General features: G+C 39.5%; 3 protein-coding genes and 1 long non-coding RNA gene across 9 annotated transcripts; 2 read left to right on the top strand and 2 right to left on the bottom strand.

Annotated features, from left to right (window-relative positions):
• Positions 1-679: 679 nt before the first annotated feature.
• LOC127565218 (probable phospholipid-transporting ATPase IIB) lies at positions 680-14,335 on the bottom strand. 2 transcript variants are annotated; one of them, XM_052002762.1, is made up of 6 exons: positions 12,798-14,335; positions 3,686-4,523; positions 2,833-3,613; positions 1,425-2,769; positions 1,288-1,361; positions 680-1,228 (listed from the first exon to the last, which is right to left on the bottom strand). In XM_052002762.1, exons 1-6 carry the CDS (start codon positions 13,445-13,447, stop codon positions 1,095-1,097), a joined length of 3,822 nt encoding a protein of 1,273 aa, XP_051858722.1. In that variant the 5' UTR covers positions 13,448-14,335; the 3' UTR covers positions 680-1,094. The 2 variants fall into 2 exon arrangements, with proteins under 2 accessions (XP_051858722.1, XP_051858723.1); XM_052002763.1 differs by lacking the exon at positions 12,798-14,335 and adding an exon at positions 5,245-5,642 and having other exon boundaries at positions 682-1,228.
• On the top strand, positions 5,682-10,744 carry LOC127565225 (uncharacterized). Of its 3 annotated transcripts, none has more exons than XR_007954606.1 (4): positions 5,682-5,775; positions 9,253-9,413; positions 10,183-10,200; positions 10,274-10,744. It is a non-coding gene; the product is annotated as an uncharacterized LOC127565225 (long non-coding RNA). The 3 variants fall into 3 exon arrangements; XR_007954604.1 differs by having other exon boundaries at positions 10,089-10,200; XR_007954605.1 differs by lacking the exons at positions 10,183-10,200; positions 10,274-10,744 and adding an exon at positions 9,627-9,808.
• Positions 14,336-14,497: 162 nt separating the features above from the next.
• Positions 14,498-17,490, bottom strand: LOC127565221 (UV radiation resistance-associated gene protein). The gene is made up of 5 exons (XM_052002774.1): positions 16,942-17,490; positions 15,948-16,857; positions 15,567-15,889; positions 15,094-15,504; positions 14,498-15,014 (listed from the first exon to the last, which is right to left on the bottom strand). The coding sequence occupies exons 1-5, from the start codon at positions 17,346-17,348 to the stop codon at positions 14,900-14,902; spliced, it is 2,166 nt and encodes a 721-aa protein (XP_051858734.1). The 5' UTR covers positions 17,349-17,490; the 3' UTR covers positions 14,498-14,899.
• Positions 17,491-17,503: 13 nt separating this feature from the next.
• LOC127565223 (DNA fragmentation factor subunit beta) lies at positions 17,504-20,116 on the top strand. Of its 3 annotated transcripts, none has more exons than XM_052002776.1 (4): positions 17,504-17,614; positions 17,687-17,935; positions 18,286-18,409; positions 18,476-20,114. In XM_052002776.1, exons 2-4 carry the CDS (start codon positions 17,687-17,689, stop codon positions 19,462-19,464), a joined length of 1,362 nt encoding a protein of 453 aa, XP_051858736.1. In that variant the 5' UTR covers positions 17,504-17,614; the 3' UTR covers positions 19,465-20,114. The 3 variants fall into 3 exon arrangements, with proteins under 3 accessions (XP_051858736.1, XP_051858737.1, XP_051858735.1); XM_052002777.1 differs by having other exon boundaries at positions 17,529-17,614; positions 17,670-17,935; XM_052002775.1 differs by lacking the exon at positions 17,504-17,614 and having other exon boundaries at positions 18,292-18,409; positions 18,476-20,116.
• The last annotated feature ends 121 nt before the right edge of the window (positions 20,117-20,237 follow it).

The raw sequence follows: 20,237 nt of genomic DNA, 5'->3' as shown, positions 1-20,237 counted from the left end.
AATTTAAAAGAAAATCGAAATAACATTACACAAAATGAAATAAATTAGTACTAAAATCAAATTGTTTACTTTCAAAGTATTTCTGCGCATTTAACCAAAATGAATAAAATAAACATAAAAAATGTTCAAAATAAAAAAAATAATGCAATTATCTGAAATTGTGTTTATAATCTGTATTGCATCTGCAGAAACTTCAATAAACTGAACCGCATATTATGAATATAATTAAACAAACAATGATTTTTATTGACGTCAACAACAGCAAAAAGAATAACCCTAATTACAAAACTTACATATACAAAAGAATGAAAAAGAAAACCAACTTTTAAGTGACAACAATAGATGGATGACAGACATCTTAATGTAAGCTTAGCAACAACAAAAATACATGTATTAATACCAAGACAAAACCATAAATACGCATATATACTTTCATTATATGAAGTATAATTAACTATTATTATTATATATTTGAAAGCAAAGCATTGTGAATTAGTATTAAAACAACCAACAACAAACAAACTGGTGGTAAATAAAGATTGTAAACGAAATTAATAATAATTTATTACGACTTTGGAAAGAAAACAGTAAGTCATGAACTTATATGAATTTACTTTTCCACTAGCCCACATACATTTCCCTTTTAATGACTGAGAATACATATTCAAATTATTTTTTGTTATCATAGATGTATTTATTAATATGTTGTGATTTCTAATACTTAATACAAAATCTATTTGTCGATTTTTTTCATACATTTATAATTGATTTCAGGTTTAGTCATAGATACATTTACTTTATCATTAAATAATTAGTAACATAATTTGGTTTATTGCGACTTAAACATTAATCATCATTTAAATGTGTATACAAATCACTTTCATTTCACTTCTGCGTAGTTTAACAAATTGTACAAATAAAACATGATAGGAGAGACAGCAAAAGGTAAGTAATTACACTTTATATCACGCATGGGGTTTGTTGAGTGGTTGGCAGAACTTGGACAAAACAACATAAGAACTGTGCAAAATAATTTACGAAAGTGTATTCTTTCAATAACCAAAAGTTCGAGGATTGCACGGCCATATCCACGTCTAAGAGAGTTTTAAATAGGATGGGGGCGAGCATTTCTTACGCAAAAATTTGATTATATACAGAGGTAAGCAGGAGACGACTGTGATGAGCGATACTTTCCAGAGGAAGTCGTAAGACCAGATAAATTCCCAGTCTGTAATAAAGGTATGAATTAAAAGGTATCACAAGCGAATGCATTTGACAAAATCTTACCAAAATATTCATGCAAGACTGCCAGCGAGATTAGATAAAGCGCCAAACTGAATAGTTCCGCCAAGACCATAAGCCTGTGAAACAATTAACACGATTACAAAACGAGATAGAGTGCACATGCTTAGTTTTTGATTTACCTGTGCCAGGTGCGTACTGTTAGCGCAACCATGATGAGCTCAGTCATAATTAGAGCTGAGAAACTGATAGCCACAATGTGTATAAACTCATCCACAAATAGTATGAGCGCACCGTACATGATGACTCCTCCCTGGTAAATGCTGATCAATACCCAAATGAAGAAGGTCTTATAACTGAGACTACGTCCCTTTGATAGATCTTTGTACAGCTCCGGATATGTGACAGCAGTCTCCGAAGTAATGTCCTGATCCAGTACCAATGAAAAAACTGGAAACATGGTGTACAGTGTGGAATAACCGACCATTAAGAAGCCCTGATAAAGGGCCACCGAACTCAGATAGAACACAGCCGAGAAAACTGCTTGCAATGTTGTAATTATTAGTCCACGGTGTATAACGAACTGGGAAAGGGCTGCTGAGCGTTTGTAGCTGCGACGCCCGTGGATCAGTAACAGCTTGGCAATGTGTGAAAACTGAGGAATGCTAAAGTCTCCTGCGAGCGAAGCCTGACGACCTTCACGTCCCTCGATGCCAACACCAGCGTCTGCCTGCTGAATCATGCTTACATCATTACCCCCATCGCCCACAGCACATGTGCGCTTGCGGGTGTGTTTCTGGATGAGCGCCACCACTTGGGCTTTTTGTGTGGGCGAGCAACGGCAACATACGACCGCCGGCGAGGCAGTTGCCAACTCCAGAAACTCGAGCCGATAATACTGCAGGCATACCTCTAGTGATTCGCCAGATATAACCAGAGCATGACCCTGTTTGCGACGAAAGTGGTTAAGCTCTTGATGCGCCTCTGTGCGTGTCTTTACTGAGCGCAGCACATAGAGACCCTGGTTGCGTCCAATTAATTGCGACGATTTGGCAATGCAGCAAGCTGTCTCCAACTTGTCGCCTGTCAGCATCCAGACGCGTACACCTGCATTGCGTAAAAGCTCCAAGGTAGGTCTTACATTCTCCTGCAGCCGATCTTCTACACCGGTGAGACACAAAAGCTCCATTTCACGCTCCAGCGACTCTGTAACTGCGGTTACCTTGGCCACGCGATCCGTAATGCTCAGGCGAGCTGCATTGTATCGCATCTCGAAATCGTTGTACTGTTCTTCGGTAAGCACCTTTTTGGCGACGACAAGCGTCCGAAGACCCTCACGAGCCATATTGCCTGATTCCTCGCTTAGCCAGTCGTTGTACTGCACAATGGTGGACATGACCACATCGGCGCCCTTTAAGTAGAAGGTTATCTGGCCCGTCTTGCTCTCACGCACAATTATCCCCATGCGCTTGCTCTCGCTCGTAAATGGAAAAAGCTGCAGAATCTGATAGTGAAGCAGAATGTCATCTGTGCAAAAAATAAATAATTTAAATGGATCTCACAGTGTAGATGTTTTTTTTGGCTACTCACTCTCATCACTTGCAGTCTTCACTTGCAGCGTCATAGTGTTAAGATCGCGAGCTATTAGAGTTAGACCAACCTGCTCGGTCCATTTAACCAACGCAATCTCATCTGGTGAGGCGGCCTGATACTGATGCTCCGTGTCTGTACTGCCAGGAGCCTCAATATTTATCACAGATTTGGTAGGTGAATTATTGCCACCAGTTACCGTTGAAGCGGTTGACACTGAACGATTGTCCTCCTCGTCGCTTACCGGCGTCACATTGTGGCACAGCGCCAGAGCACGCACTGCCTCCCATTCGCGCCATCCCTCGGGACGACGCATACGATTGCCAGCAAACATAATCGGCTTATTCTCGCCCGCACTACTTGAGCTCGATAGGCTGCCCTGCTGTTGTTGCTGCTGCAGTATATTACCCGATAACTTTTGAATCATCTGTCCAATATGATGAAAGGTATCCGCGTCATGTGACACGATACCCAAATGTATCTTCTTGAAAACCATTTCATTTTGTGTTAAAGTGCCTGTCTTATCCGTCAGCACATATGAGATGCGTCCCAGCTCCTCTGGTATTGTCGTTGATCGCACCACAGTGCCTTTAATGTTATCATCGTTTTGCATTTGCCACGAGTAGAAAGCCTTGCCCATATCGAGATTCACACGCAAACTGATCGGTATAATGTAAGAGAAGAGTAACACAAATCGGAACATGTAGCGATACCAAGGACCACCGAATCCCTTCAGCATCATCATGACCAGCGAGAGTCCCAGTACTGCACAGAATAGCACCTGTGTTCACAGATAAAATCCACTCGGATAAATTCAGTATCTCTGAGTATATTATATTGTTGTTAAACTCACCTTGGTCAATCCATTGATCTCTGTGTCTAGCAATCCCACCTTAGAGCGTGGCTGAGAGTTATTCATGACGCTGCGTGTCTCACAACCAGTGTAGATTACAATGCCAGTGGCGGTGCCGGCAGCAACAACTGTGTTAGCCCACAGCGTGTTCTCCACACTAAGTCCAGTGTCTTCGCTACCATCCGTCATGCAGAACGTAGCAATGAAGCTGTGAATGTCATTCTGTGGCTTCTCCACATAGAAGCTAGCATCGATATTATATAGATCCGCGTCCCTACTAAGTTTCTGTGTGTAAGGCACCGCCAATCTGGGTTTCCAATCCGTCTCACCATCCAACTGATCGGTTCGCACAAAGACCGATCCACTCCGGTCGCTAGTCCGTAAAAGAATAAGATCAGCGGGAACTCGCTCGTTTTTCTCAACAATAATAACATCGCCCACTTTTAACTTAGAGCTGGGCACCATTTCATAGCCATTGCCATGTGTTGCTGACAGCCGTTTATACTTTTGGGAATTGACCTCGTGATCCCGTTGATGACGTCGAAGATCGTCGACTGCCTCACGGCAAATTGTTACCATCAGCACAAAACCAAGTGGACCCCAGTAAGTGTAGGGATAACCGATGCGGATATCTGGTATGAACTGAGACAGCGCCATCAGCAGAAAGTACAGATTGAGAAAAAAGCGAAACTGCTCGAACAGCACCAATGGCAGGAACGTTATAAAATTGTACTTCTGATTGCGGATCTCATTGGGAGGAAACTTCTCAGTGTTTGGCCTGCCCAAGTTGACGTTACGAGCTCTCAACTCGCGGGGCCTGAACCATTTTTTCCAACAACTGTAAGAAATGGAAATAAATTGTATACTTGAATAATATGCTCATAACCAATTTTTTTGTTAACTTTGTTTAATTATCATAAAACTCTTCGTTGTAATAAACAATAAGGCTCCTGCTTTATTTATTGTTAGTTATTTGTCACACTCATGAGGCTTATTTCTTTCAAAGGTGTTAGTTGAAAAGAAGCGAAATTCCTCTGAAAACTTCATGAAAATTAATACATATGAGTAATTCTCTGACGAAATATTATTTACAATAAAAAAACAAACTGGATTAGCACCATATTTAGTGTTTTATTTAGAGTAGTGTCCCGCTAATAGAGGTATGCACATTTCCTAATGAAATGCAATCATTATTTCATTATAAAAATGGGAAGTAAATTCATAGGAAACGGCCTTGACCACAAACAAAAAATCAATAATAAAAATTGAATAAATAAGACTGAAAAATTAGGCATCATAACACACCAATACTAAAAAGTGGGAGAGCACACACACATGTTTATGCATGCATGAGTATGTGTGCTTGGATGTGTGAAGAATAAGAAAAGAAAATATTGTTGTTATTTAAGCTGATACTGCTGCTGCCTAGCGTCTCACCACTATTTCAATGCAACGCCACTCTAGCTGACAATAAAGCGAATAATGCTGATAAAACAATTTTTCCGTATGTGTGTTAAACAGAAGCGGCTGTCGGGGTGAGGGGGATTGAGATGATTCACCTGAATGAATACCAACGATTGCGCTGGCGATTCAGCAATGGGATGTTTTCTCTGGTCATGGGCGCCGCAGCCGAACTTTGTGAAGTGCCGTCATCCATATTGCAGCGCAACTTCACTAAATGAATATTCAATGCTCAATTTTACTACACTTTCAATTATTATTTGTGCTGCTGCCTTTGCTGGCTTTGTTCTTCTGACAGCAGCTGTCTCGTTATTGTTTGTTGTTGTTGTTGTTGTATTTGAATTTTCTTTATACAGTAATGCACATTGTGCATGGTATACGTATTACATTCGTCTACATGCTCATATCACTTTAAACAATTCACATTAGTAGTTATTTATTAAGCACAAAAAACTAAAATTCTTTTACATGCAAAAATCAATCACAAGTGAAAATTCAGTGTCTAAACTGCGTCGTCTAGCATTTCTTGGTTTACAACACTGGTTGCAAAGAGAAATCAATAACAAGGCCTACGTGTGCAAGTGAAAAAGAGAGAACGCACTAATGACTAAGCCGCGAGACGAGTGTTGGTAAAGTACAGCTAGCTATAGTACGTGAAAACAATCTGGCAGCACCCAAAGTTTGGCGCGCTCGCAGCTCGTTTGAAATGACAATTGTTAAGCAAATGTATGAAACGCCAAATAGGTGCAGACTGCGCAGTTGACTGCGCTCACACTACGGTGTTAATTAAATAAGCTCTGTCAGGTATTCATTGCTGCTGTTGTCAGACGTCGCTGAGATCAGCAATATCATCAGCACCAGAGCTTTGGTTACCGCCATCGGTTGGCATAATTTTATCGCTTGTTGTTTGCTTTAGTCTCTCTGGGTAAACTTGTTTTATTTTTTTGCCTTTATGGGCATTCTGTTTGCTGTTCATGTTGCGGGCGTTGGGCGTGTCAACGTGTCTGTCCGTTAACGTTTTTTATGCCAATAGAGTGTGCCTCAGAAAAGTTTTGTCAATAATGTCTCCAAAGCATTCTAGCTACGTTTTCGTGTTATGATCTCATAAGAAAAAGTTGCTAACTGACAAAGCTATTAAAGTGAAGAGCCACAACAAGAATAACAATAGAAACACCACCAGTAACAGCAATAACAACAACTATAATAAAAATGATAAAGAAACGCAGAAAGGTTCAATGACATCGACGTGCTTAATTTTTGTAAAATGCTCGAAAATTGATAAATGACCAAAGACAAAGATCTCGGTCAGGCTCGTACCCACAAAGGGTCAGTTGTCAGATGTAAAATAATATACAAAAAAGAAAACAGAAACATTGCGAACATTCACTTGGCATCTCAATCTCATTTAACCCTGCTCTGACTCATAAACAACCAAGGCAAATTGCACTTCAAAAGTTGGTGCCGCCAGTGTTGTCACCGTTCCGTTTCAATAGCTCGTGCTACGTTTATTTTATTTTTTACTGCGTTTTTATACCCGCTATCCATAGAGTAGAAGGGTATTATAACTTTGTGACGGCACGGCGGGAAATGTGTGTAACAGACAGAAGGAGCCAGCCCTATAAAGTATATACATATACATATATATATTCTTGATTATCATTACTGAAAGTTAAAGAAAAACTTTTGTATGGAGAAAACGCCAAATGCAGTGGGGATTTAGTTGCTTTGGATGACAATTTAGTATATTTTGCACTCTATGGCATATTTTGATACCTAATATATAAATATGTATATTATTATTTTTTCGGTATATGGATTTGGTATATTATAACATTAATACTGAAATATTTTGCTCTTATTCAAAATAGGTAGCGGGTATCTCACAGTCAAGCACATTTGACTGTAGCTTTCTCTCTTGTTTATAATTGCTTAGCCAAGCAGCAAAGTAGGCAGATCTGTATTCGTTCTTCATATCGTTTCCTTGCCCTTCTAATCAGTGTAGGCAACTGCATACGAATTGCATTCGATGTTTTTGAGTCAACATGAATAAATCACGCCTCAGTGTAACGTCTCAGAAGAAAAACAAAATTGTGAAACCTTCCAAAACTGAGAACAGTTGATAACATTATTGTGGATTGACAAACATACATGGATTTAACTCTCTTTCCTGTTAAAAAGTAAAGTCTAGACCCGTATTTACTATTCTTGAGTTACTCATAAAGTATACAGATAATTTATAATACAAGAATCACCTTTGTATGTTTTGTACTGATGATATATACTATACTATATAAATAAATATATCGACGCCAAGTATAACAATACAATCTTTTTCCTAAGCTTTTAGCTATCTGACAACATTCGCACTCTGTTATAAACCGGACCTTTAAAGCTTAAAACAAGTCTGAAAGATTTAACGATGATATTTAAAAAGAATTTTTCGCTAAATATAAAATGCTGAATAAATAATTTTTATTTTGTAGCCAATCGACTTAAAAGCTGTTTATGGTATGGATCAACTATTGTCTCAAATTCTTTTATTCAGCAAAATTGGTGCTCTTTAAAATGTTTTCAAGAATTTAGCAGTGGCATATTGATAATATTTAAATTGTAATTGATAATATTTTAAAAACTGTTTTTTTTTTTTTGTTTTTTGGGAAAAAAGCAACAATTTTTAACGGGACTGAATGAATGTAGCGAGAGTAAAAGAAGAAAAGAAATACAAAGCATTTATTTATTTCGTGCACATGCATAATAACAAATGCAGTTGGTTACACAAACGAGCTATATTTAATGTGGTAAGAGGCTTTTTCCCAAGCAACCGGTGAAATGGTTGCTTTATGCGCTATTTACCATTACTTTTAGCCACAACTTTACATGCAAAACAGCCCTCCAACTCAAGCGACAACATGACTAGACCCTAGATCCCAATTCCCACACACCCTATTCCCCATTCATCAACCAATGCTCCAGATTCATTTGCAGGGCCCGTCAATGGGAACGCCTAATGTTATTATTTGTAGTATAACTCTGTGTATAATATGACCACAACTTGGCAAAGAGTTGGTGAAAGAAACGACTCATTGTTTCACCCGCAGCCGACAATGTGGGTTAATAAGCCAAAGCAAGTCAGCTCAGGCGTCTGACCACGGAGCTTTGGAGGGGTCCCGAGGCTAACTACTAGACCCATCGTAGCACACAAGTATATTTATAGCATAGCTGAGTTCATAGAACTGTCGGAATTAGCGGGCAGACCTCTTTGGATTGCTGCTCTCCAATACTCGTATTTTGCACAGAAATCAACCAAGCGATTTGGGGCGTATCTTCGTGGGTCGGTCCAGAGCAATAGAGGAGCAAGTCGCTGGTTGACACACAAAATTAAAATTAGTTGGTGTGAGCTTCCTCCTCACATCCACCTACAAGTTGCCTCTGGTTAGCGGTAACCGACAGGTGGTAAGTGGCGCATAAATTATGCGCCTCACTCGCTCACAAGTTCATCAGACCGTCGGTTCAACCGTCCATCAGTCAGTCAATGGCTCATTGTCTGGTCTCAAATTAATTCCTTTGACACGCCTCGAGTAAAAAAACCAAGAGAAAATTCTACTGTCTTTCGACACTTTTGCGGTATTTATGAGAAAGTGTGTTGTGTGTACGATTTTCTGTCGACGATTCTAACTTTTCACTCGCCCATTGTCTATGTTATTATTTTCTTTTAACTGGCGACGAAGAAATTCTATGCTATAGAAAACCCACTTAGAATCACAGCATGATCTGCTTTGCACTAAATACGCTTAAGCAATAAACATACAAATATTTCTGGTGACTTTATCTAAATTTAAATGACAACTTCTTCAAGCCAAAAACTATATAAATCATTCAAAATTGCTTGAAATATTAAAGTCTTATCGTTTCGTTGTTCGCATTTAATGGAACCGCATACTTTCGTCTAATACTCTACAAAATAAAAGTTCATAGAAAGGGGAGTGAAACGAAACGGCTCGTTGCTTCCACAAAGTTGGTTATGCCTTCAAGTGGAGCCGTATTGCAATCGCTAGCCAAAATCTTCGAGCTTCATATAACAGGTAACGCGTTGGAATAAATTGCAGGTGAGCATGGAAAACAAAGGCCTAACTCAGTTGGGTAATTGGGTTAGGCACAGCAACAAGACCTTCAAAGAAACACCCAAACAAAAATTGCGAACAAGTCTCAAAAGAGACGGTAAAGAGACTACAACTCAACATATGTACAACAATGGCAATGGTAAATGGTAAGCACAACTAACTCAGGGCCAGTTTCTTGAAAACAGCACTTGTACAAAATCATTATTTAAATATTTGTAAATATTGACTAATAACTGAAAATTTACCTAAAACTGAAATATTGCAAAGAAGAAAATTATCTAAAATTGTCACCTCTATCTTCTAAAACCATGTACTAAATAGCCATAGAGTTGAAGGATATTATAACTTTATTCTTGCAGGAAATGTATGTAACAGCCAGAAGAAGTCATCTTCAACCCCATAAAGTATACGTATATATTCGTGATCTTTCTGTCCGTATGAACACCTAGATCAAGTTTGCCATAGCCAAGCCATAACAAGCGTAATATTGAAACTAAAGTCGATTTTATAATTACAGTATTTGTGATTCTTAAAAATTTGGATGCGATATAAGTTATAGTTATTTATTTTGTATAATTCTTTGGAATATATTGAATGTAGTACTATACCAATATACCAAATATAACATTTAGTATATTTTAGTATATTTGCAGAATGATTATTTGGTATATACTGCACTGATATGCTCTTACTCGAAATTGGTAGCGGGTATCTCATAGTCGAGCACGCTCGACAGTAGCTTTCTTGTTTTCGTAAAAATAGAACTCGGTCACTTGAACAAAATTAGTTACTTTCATATTATTAATTTCACGTAACCCTAGGCAGATATGAAATCAATTACTTTAATGCAGCAAACAATCTATCGTTGATAAGAATTCAATTATGTTAATACCGAATTTTGGTTATCCCAAATAGGTCAGACTGTACATTATGGTGAGTATTATTTATACGCTCGCATAGATGTTTGTTCCACATATTTAGCAACAAACAATGACTTGTTTCTCAGGTACTCTTTAGCTATGGTTTTGAGATTATTATAAGTACATTTAGCTTGTGATGGAGACTGTACAGTAAATATTCGAATTGCGGGTATTACCCAACACAAATCTCGGATGAACTATGCTAAGCGCTGCGGCTTTTTGCATTTATTTTTGCTCCACAGACGGACTCTCTCAGCAGTGCGACCTCGATTTGATAAGCGACGAGGGCAAATAACTTTCAATTTTCGGCATGAACAGAATGAAAAAATTCACCCAAAAGAAAGAATGCTATACTGGATGCGACTTTTTGCTGCGGAACCCGTTTGTTGTATTTTAGAAACCTTGAATCTAAATCTAAGCAAACTGGTTTCCGTAGTCTCGATTCGAGAAGCTAGCCGGGTGCGTGTCGTGTTTCCCTTCGTGACACGATATAACAAAAAATTATAAATAAATTACCAAATAATAAACCTTTTTGGCACGAGCTCGCTCAAACACGATTTGAAATTCGGCTCTCTGAAATATTGAATATGTGAGCAGTTTCTTAAAAGCAATTTACAGTTATTGAAGAAATAGTAAAAAGCTGCAATAGCAATAATTAATGGTTGAATAAAAACTCACAAATTTAAATTAAATAACTGTTTGGAGCAGGTTGCTGAAAGTCACACAAATATTCAAAGATTTATTTGATCTATTAAATTAAATGTTGAGAATTTTGTTGAAGAAAGAAAGTATCTCTTTACTTTTGCTATAATCTATTAATGCAACTCCTTTCTTTTTACTAGATCTATATACTATCTATAGGCTAATACGATATATCACGAACAAAACCCACAAGTTAGATTAGGGCCACACTTATTTAACTGCTCGAGTACAAATTTGTGACACGTACTCATTTTTAGCTGGTTTTTGGGATTTAAGAGTTCTCCAATACAGCACACGAAACAAAAACGAGTTAAGTCACTACAGAAGTTTCACGCCAAAAATCGATTACATATGCAAATTTATTAAGAGACCCCCATCCACCAATTTGTAGGAAGCCCACAACAAAACAATTAAAGTCTTGCTGAAATGTTTTGGCGTGTGAAATGTGACGGTCGCACAGTGCTTTGTCATTGTATTGAGTGTATTTTTAGTTTCAGTTTCTGTTTCTGTCCTAGCTAAAAATTTCCATTTCCCTCAGAGCTAGCTGGAATGGTTGGCACAGGCACACAGGCATAAACTCAATGTGGTGGAAAACAGAACTACTGACGGATTCGATTCAATTCAGTTTTAGTACTTTGTCGATCACGTTTATCGATTTCGATTTCGCCGACAATTGTGGAATGTTTAAACCTCGTGCTCCATTTGCTGATTGAGTTGTTGACGTCCGTGTGAACGGGAAACATTTTCAAGAGGCGATCACTGGACGAATTGAAGATAGTTTGGCACACAAATGTTTTATTTTTACGATGATTAGGGTGCAGGGTAATTTCTAGTCACCTACATCTTATTTGTTTTAGCGGCAGAATTTTCTGTGCGCTCTTTTTCCATTTGCCTGTTCTTTCTTTGCCTTGCCTTTCTTCTAATTAAGCAAATTAAAAATATATCTTTCTATACATGTAAGCATATAAGTAAATATATAAATATATATGTATATGCAAATCATATATATACACGTATTCTCAGCAATATGTGCAACACATTATGTGTGTATAATTTTACTCGCATTTCAAACATGAATACAACGTTTTCTCAGAAACATTTCATCAACAATTTTGGCTGCCTTTGCAATTTTCATTTGTGTTTGTTGTTGGATTTTTTTTTACTTGCGGCATTTCGAAATGTTTTCATATCGTAGTTTGAATTTCAATTGTTTTTCTTGTTGTTGCCCTGTGCTAACGTCATAAAACAACAGACAAACCAACACGATAATAAACAAAGTCGCTGGAGCAGAACTTCCTACCAAGAAAGGTTTTAAGATGTTTGAGGTAGCTAGCGTATGGCTGACTTGTTGGAAAAAATATCTATCTCTTTAGTGTGTGATGCAAACAGGAAGTCTAATCAAAAGAGAGGAAGTCAATTTGTTTCTAATCTAATACATTTAAAAAAAAACTGTTTTCTAGATCGGCTAAGAGCCTATGGGATTTTGACCTTACTTGTACTTCCTTGAAAAGCTCCCATATGGGAATAATAAAATACAATTTTACATTTTATAAAGGCAAAAGTCTCGTATTGTTTATTTCCCTACCAGTATACGTATGCCATTTTTGCTTCATTATACTTCTCTACCTAGCTCTATGCATATATGTAAATATCTGATTTTAAGATAACATTCATTTATTTTGTTTTCGGTTTCAATAAACTACAAACCTACATATATTGGTACACTTAAGCCCGTTTATATCGATCACTGAACCAGACGGAAGAACAAACAATTAAATACAATTATAACGGAACAGCTGTTTTGCCAACACACACAAACACAATGATGGACAACAATTGTTCACAACTATACATATATGTATGTATATTATGTATACGCAACGGTGTCCATGTGATTCATTTACGCACCTGCACAGACACATTTTACAGACATTGGAGATGCTGCGACTCTTGCTGCGACGTCTGTTGTTCTGATAGAATACCGTGGAAGAGCCGTTCTCGGGATCGATCACCGTATGCGCGCCAATACCGTTCGATGCGTTGCCTGCAGTGTCGGCGGCTGAGGCTGAGGCGGAGGAGGCGGTGACATTTGCTGTTGTCGCATGCGACGCGGAGCTATCGACGCCGCTGGCGCCGGTTTGTGTTAGTTGCGCCAGTTTCGTTGCACTAGCGCCACCCGTCGACGTAATGTCTCGCGATGCACTGCCGCTGTTGTTGCTATTTGAGTATTTGGCGCGCTCGCGACTCCGCTCATTTCTATAACGTATCTGGCCGGCGGCTGAGCCAAGACTGAATAGATTGCCCAGAAAAGTGTTGGCGCTGCCGCCGTTATTAGAGGGGCTAACAATGCCGCCAATGCCGCTGTAACCAGTTGAGCTTTTGCGTCGTCTCTGGTTGCTGTTGTTGTTGTACTTGCTATTGCTTTTGTTGTTGCTGTTAGCGATGACAGCGTCGATGTTGCTGCCTGTGTGTCGTATGAGCAATTCAGTTTCTGAATCAGTCTCTTCGCTCTCTTCGTCGAAGTCACGTAGCGTCGAAGGCAGCTCGTTATCAGTCATGGCGTAAGAGAGCTTCTTTGAGTGCGTATGTGTGTGTGTCTGAGTCTAAGAGAGGTGAATAGAGAGCCAGCTAGAGAGAGTGGAAGCGAGCGCAAGTTTTAGTTAATACAGGTGTGACTTTTTTTTTGCTTTTTGCGAAACATTAATAAAAATCTTCTTTGACTTCTTTACAGCGTTTAAACAATTCCAAGTGGTTGCTTTATCCTTCAATTGTCTCTCTTTCACTCTCTCTATTTTTTAAATGCAGCTTTTGTTTGTTTTCCTGTTGTTATTGTTATTGCTAACTTGGCGTCAGCGTGCCACGTTTTCAATCTCCAATAGAATAACGCAAATGCATTAAACGACGACCACTTTCAACGCTTTGACTGCGGGATAAACAAAACGTGCAGCTGCTGTTGGCGTTGCCTTATCAAGTGTTTTATTTAGGCGCGTAAACATTTATGAACTTCACTTTGCAAAGCGTTAAAGGTATTAACAATTCGCGTCTGCTCGAGCAACTGAAATGCGGGCGTTCCTCGGACGACGTCATCTAGTTATCACAATCTTGAAATTCACTATGTAATGCTTAGTCAAATAATCAAGCGCTACCATTGATAACTATTTATGAGCAATTGATTGTACTACCGGTTGGCAGTCTACAGCATACTATTCGCGACAACAATAAACGATAAAAACAATAACAACGCGTCGTTCAGTTTTATTAGTAGAAGGCCATGGCCCGGGCCACACACACACACATTTACATTAAAACACACGTATACTTTATAGCAGAGCAGCAATTGGAAATCTTTAAATCTATCACATTGTTGGACATTAGAGCAATATAACAAAAACAAATAAATTTTTTCCTTAATAATTTAGTATATGTTCTTGCACGTTCCTTTTCTATTTTTGTCGACAACGCTGCTGCTTCCACAGGCCAATTGCAATAATTTGGCCAAAGTGTACAACAGCTGTTCGAACCAGTAGCAGTGTTGGAAAATGCAAACTTTACATTTTGAGATACCTGGCGCACAATTCAAATTGAACCACGAAAACATGTAAATTTAGTTGAAATTTAAGATTCTTTTATAAAATAGAATATATATATTTTGTCTTAATAAGTTAGCATACAAACAAAGAACGGGCATTTACATCGAGATCTTCATTAAACAGAAAGCAAACATTAAACCTTATTAGTTTCGTTTTGTTCATCTCGAAGCAGTCTATAATTTAAAACATAAACACAAGTGCCTCAAGTACATAATACGTTAATACGTTTTAAGCGATATTTTTCTCGTTTCAGACATGAAGACATCGCACTGTTTTTGTTTTTGCTGAGAAAGGAAAGGGAAAGTAGGAGAATGGGAAAGAGACATATGTATGTATATGTAGTTTATATAAATATAGATACTTGTATTATATATAAGTAAATTATGTGATTATATTGCGGCGCCGTTTACGCAGCTTGTCCTATCTGCGCTCCGTTTGCAATGTTATGTTCGAGTCCGAGTTGGAATAGTTTTGTTCCAACCTAGGCCGAAACTCATCTTCGCCATCCGAATAGGAACCGACAGACCGACAAATTCTAAACATTATAAGATACGAGATAGGAATAAAATTGTTGGTAATGAAAATAAATAATTTAATTAATAACAGTTTCATACCGTTGCGTTGACGCATAACCCTCGATGGCCAGAGCCTGACTCACGCCCGGCGGCAGCAGTTGCTGCAGCAAGGCATCTTTGGCTGTATTTGCTGTCGTAGGCAGTGGCACATGATTAATGTCCACCGATGAGTGCGACTGAGAAAGCTGAGAGTTTGCCGCCGCTACAGCCAAACCGTTAACATGTCTGCCGCTAACGGACATTTGGTTATCACGATCCATCGATGCATCGCGCTGCGTGCGCTCAATATAGCGCAGCGTATCAAAGAGTTCTAGTAAATTGCTAAAGGTGTTTCGCAAATCACAGTGGCCGGTGATATCATAGCACAGTTGCGAAACATTCTGACGCAGCAAGTAAATGGCATACTTGGTTTGCTGCGATGGCAATATTGAACGTGTATACAAAGGGAATCTGAAGAAAATATCACAATTAAATTAACTTACAAATTGGTCAATAGTAAAAAGAAATATTACTCTTTCGATGTGTAGGTCAGCTCCTTGATTTCATCGGCAATACGCGAACGAGATGGTTCATAATAAATGGGGTTGCGTAGGGGGCGATCCATAATGTAGGCTAGCATCTGTACAAGATGTGCCACATAGCCCAGCGCTGCGCTCACCGCCAGCGGCGAGACGTTCTCCAGCAACTGGGCATTTGTCGCTTGCCTGGACTCGCTCGTGTATTGTTCCATGTGGGGAAAGGCAATACCACAAATGCTAAACTGTTGCGAGCCCATACTTTTGATGTCATAAATCTCTTGAAGCTCGAGCACCAACGTGGACATGCTACGCTCCACCTATTCACAAATAATAATTAGTTTAACAAAAGTCCACTGCATCTGCATGAAATCTTACCTGTAATGTGATTTGCCGTTTTTGTTCGCGATCAGCACTCTGCTTCGGCGCCTCTGTGCGCAATTCCAAACGTTGCTGTTCCAGCTTGAGTAACTGGTTGTGTAATTGGCGTTGCACTTGATCTCGTTCTTCCCGCAACAACTGAAGATGCTCTTGCTTTTGCGCGTTACGCTCTTTAAATGTCTCGCGCTCGGTTTCGAGTAGTCGCTTTTTGCAGCGCAATGCTTCAATCTGTTGCATCAGTTGCTGGGCACTGTACAATGTCAGGGGGGCAATCTCTTGCTGCTCAGCCAGCAGCACGCTAAGCGTGCGCCCCATGGAATGATATTGCTGAGAATGAAGACTGCCGTACGGCGACCCAGAGATTGACGTTGTTCGTGGCTTCAGTCGCAGCTCATTGCGCGTAATGCAGCGCACACTCAGTCGTGCAATTTCGCTGCTGATTTCCGCTATATCCCGTAGTTTCTTTCGCTGATCGCGTTGGCGACGCTGTAACAGCAGCAGACTCTCCAGATTATAGCTACGACGCATATCCGCCAGTTGACAGCTAAGTTGGGCATAGCGCATGGTGCTCATCTGCAGAACAGGACTGCCACTGCGACTAACACTTGGCGAATTGATGCCGCCAGCATCGCTGGCATTCCGTTTATTATTGTCGAGCTCGGCATACCGTTGATAGTGCAAATGTAGTTGGGCATGCAATCCCTGTTCACTGATCAGCGCCGGTGAGGTAAAGAGTTCGCCATTCAATTGAAAAATCAAGCAGTTGATGCGACAATTGGCAAGCGCCAGTTGTGCGACAGGTATGAGGCCGGAAAAGTAAACACCCCAGCTAAAGAGCAGCTCTGGAGGGCGTGGCAGCTTGTGGGGTGTCAAATGCACATTGGCCAGGCGCTGCGACAGCTTCGCGCTGTAAACAATATAAACATTAATGTCGATTCACTGGAAATGTTGTTATGGCAAATGTAGCCGTTATGGATACCGGAATATTTACCTTTGTTGCGGCTCCGATATCTGTTCAGTCTCATTTGGCTCAAGAGTCCGCTGGGCAGTCGGCTGATAATGCGCCCAGACTTTAACACACACGCATTGAGCATTAGATTTTCGCCAGGCTTCGTCGCCCGCACAAATTTCCGCCCACTTTTGCTGCTGGTGCCGCTGCGGCAGCGCCTCGCTCGTATAGAACGCTTCACTAGCCTTATCTGCATGTAATGTGTAGTATAAAAGCAACTCTTCTTGTTCCGCAACTCCACACTCCCCACTGCCACTGTTCGCGTTAATGTTGATGTTGGCGTCCAAGGTGCACTTAATGTTGAGTCCTTGGATGCGCGCCAGGTTGCGGAGACGCAACTGCTGCGTTGCAAGCGGCAGCCATTCACAGCATCGCGGTCGCAAATGCATTGCGATTATGGTTCGGTGTTACGCTGATGGGCACATGATAAACGCACAATAAATTAATTACTAGAATATTTTGCAAAAAATTAACTTTGATCAACTTTGTGATGGACAAACAGCTGTTTTCAACAACGGCAAGCAGTGTGACCGTGCACATTTCGTTTTTAACAATGTGGCAGTGCTGACACTCGCTATCTAGCAGCAATGTGGCAACACCAACAGAGGGGCAAGTTTATATTGGTTGGTCAGCGTAAAAGGCAGCTTGATGCAAGGTTTTCTTCTAAAACAAACTAAACCCAGTTTGTATTCGATCGAAAATTAAATAAGATTAAACTTGATTCTAGATGCTCAACTACATTAAAGAGGCAATAATGGCGCCGTCCACACGTAGCAGCAGCTGTGGCAAAAACAATCAAAGTTCAACTGGCAAAGGACTGGACAAGGGCAACAGAGATAAGGAAAGAGAACGGGAACTTGAATCGTCAGGAAAAATGCAAGGCTACAAAATAACTGACAATGAGCGAACTCGAAAATATGGGATTGGAGCAAATTCACTGGAAATGCTCATACGTAAAGCTCTGCTTAAATTTCCGGTAAGTCTCGATAATTGCCAGCCAATATTTATGAAATTGCGCGTCAAAGTGGTTCCAAGCTTGTAGACCATAGCCCATTCCGCCCACTTAGTTGGTCGTGTCCCTGTCCCTGGAGATTCAAGGCCAATGTCTTGTGGTGCGCTTCCGCTTTGTTTGTCGCCCCAATGTCAGCCATACGCTGTAAGGCAAAGCGCATGCGCGGAAAAGCAAACAAATCGGCAACAGGACACTTGTTGCTACAAATTCAATGCTAGACATAGACACATAGGTCAGGGCTCAATTTGAAGCAAGTCAAGGGCACCTTATGCATGTATATACTCTGCTCCATATCTCCTTGACTTCGTTTCAAGCTGCAGGACTTGCACATCTATTTGGCATCCGATGGTTTTGAAGTGTCCGATGACGAATATTTTAACAGCTTGCCAGCGCAGACCTTATTCATCGTGGCTGGACCCGATGCTGTTATTACAACAGGTAAGTGAATTGACTGCAAAGTCTATAATTATATTTATATAATACAATGATTATATTTGCTTACAGATGGTGACTATGAGTTTGAAAAAATGCGTCAAGAGTCGCCGTTGCTCAAGGTGGCAGACATATTTTATGACTTCATTGAGCAGCATCCGGATAAGTTTCGTCGTATGATTGCGCAGTACGAACAACAAAAGCAGCGTCATGCTCTGGACAACACCAAGGCACACTTGAGCCTAAAGGTCGATCACCTTGAATGGTTCGAGGGCAGCGAGGAGCGCTTTCAATCCAAGGAGGAAGCAATGGCAATGAGAGCACAAACACGTGTTCGTGGTTACTATTACAAGACCAAGGAGGAGTTGACTCGCAACAAACTGTACAGACAAAATGCCAAGGCGAGACAAGTGATTAATTCTGCGCTGGAACAATTTCGCTATCTGCTAATTGGCTGCGATTACTTCTCCATGATGTTTAATCGAAAGTGTCAGCAGAAACATGAGATACTTCAAGAGCATATTGACACAGAGGAGACTGATGCTGCCGGTGTTCCTAATAAGCGTCTAAGACAACTCATTAAGGACTACACTACACGCCATGCCATACTGGATGAATGGTCTGTTTCATTATGCACTGATCTGGGTGATTTCTATTGCCAGGGTGCATACTCAGATAATGGCAATTGTTGCAGTCTACAGCACACCATAAATCCATATGCATCGCGTGAGAATCTTATTTTGTTTCAAGTGTGGAATCTCGATCATCAAATTGAATTATGTCGCTCAATTTTGCCCTCTCTCGTGGCTAATGTCGAAGAGTTGGTTACATATCCACAACGCAAGTGCACGCTTCACAACAAACGCGTTATCGACATTTCTGTGCTTGAATACTTTTTAGAGATATTCTCGCTGAAGAATCTCAAGCTGGTTCACATTGTATGCCACGATAAGGTACAACGTACAAATCGCTCAAATGGTCGTCTTCTATGCGCTGACTGTCATGAGTATCGAATTGTACAAGAGCTCATGGATGTAGAGACGGCAGATACAACTTCCTAGGGAAATAAGTCTAACGTTATCCCTTAAAGCAATATTATATACAATAATGATGATGACACTTTATAGATATATGCTCTTATATACATTTATGATAAGGGACGTAGCCCTTAGAATGTATGAAAATTTATGCTATGGACATATGTAATTTAAACTGGTCTGAAATGAGTTAAGTTGTACAAATCTCAAGTATCTCAAAGTTAACTATACTATAGAAGTTTAATGTTGAAATGTTTACAAACATATTGTATAATGAATGAAAAATGACATATTTATGCATTTAATATATGGTATATGCCAACCTATTATTATATATTATACAAACTATTTAAAAAAAATAGCTTTAAATGTTGTTAGCTATATAGCGCGTAGTTGTGTTTTGAACAGGTATTTTAACCGTTGCCTTGTTCAACATGTCCATTTTAAGAAAGCAGGTATACATATTGTATTGTGTATAAGATCGATTATGAGTTCACGTTAGCGCTAGCGAACTTGAATGTAGAATCTCTAATTGTATAATAAAATCAAAATGAATAATTTCTTGCTTTATTTTTGTGCAATATGTACAATACAGTTTATAAAACAATACTTTAATTTTTTTCTACACTCGGCTTCTCTGTACCACAAACTATGAAATAAAACAATTTATGAATTGAAAAGCAACGATTTGTTTTAGATATTTCTTTATTTACTAAAATGTCACTGCATAAAAATTATACAACACAAAATATAGAAGTATAAAATAATAATAGTAGTCAAAAAATTTGATAACACAT

Source organism: Drosophila albomicans, chromosome 2L (genome assembly GCF_009650485.2).
Source record: "Drosophila albomicans strain 15112-1751.03 chromosome 2L, ASM965048v2, whole genome shotgun sequence".
Taxonomy (NCBI): domain Eukaryota; kingdom Metazoa; phylum Arthropoda; class Insecta; order Diptera; family Drosophilidae; genus Drosophila; species Drosophila albomicans.
Note: the sequence above shows the minus strand (reverse complement) of the source record. Positions and strands in the feature narration are given on the sequence as shown.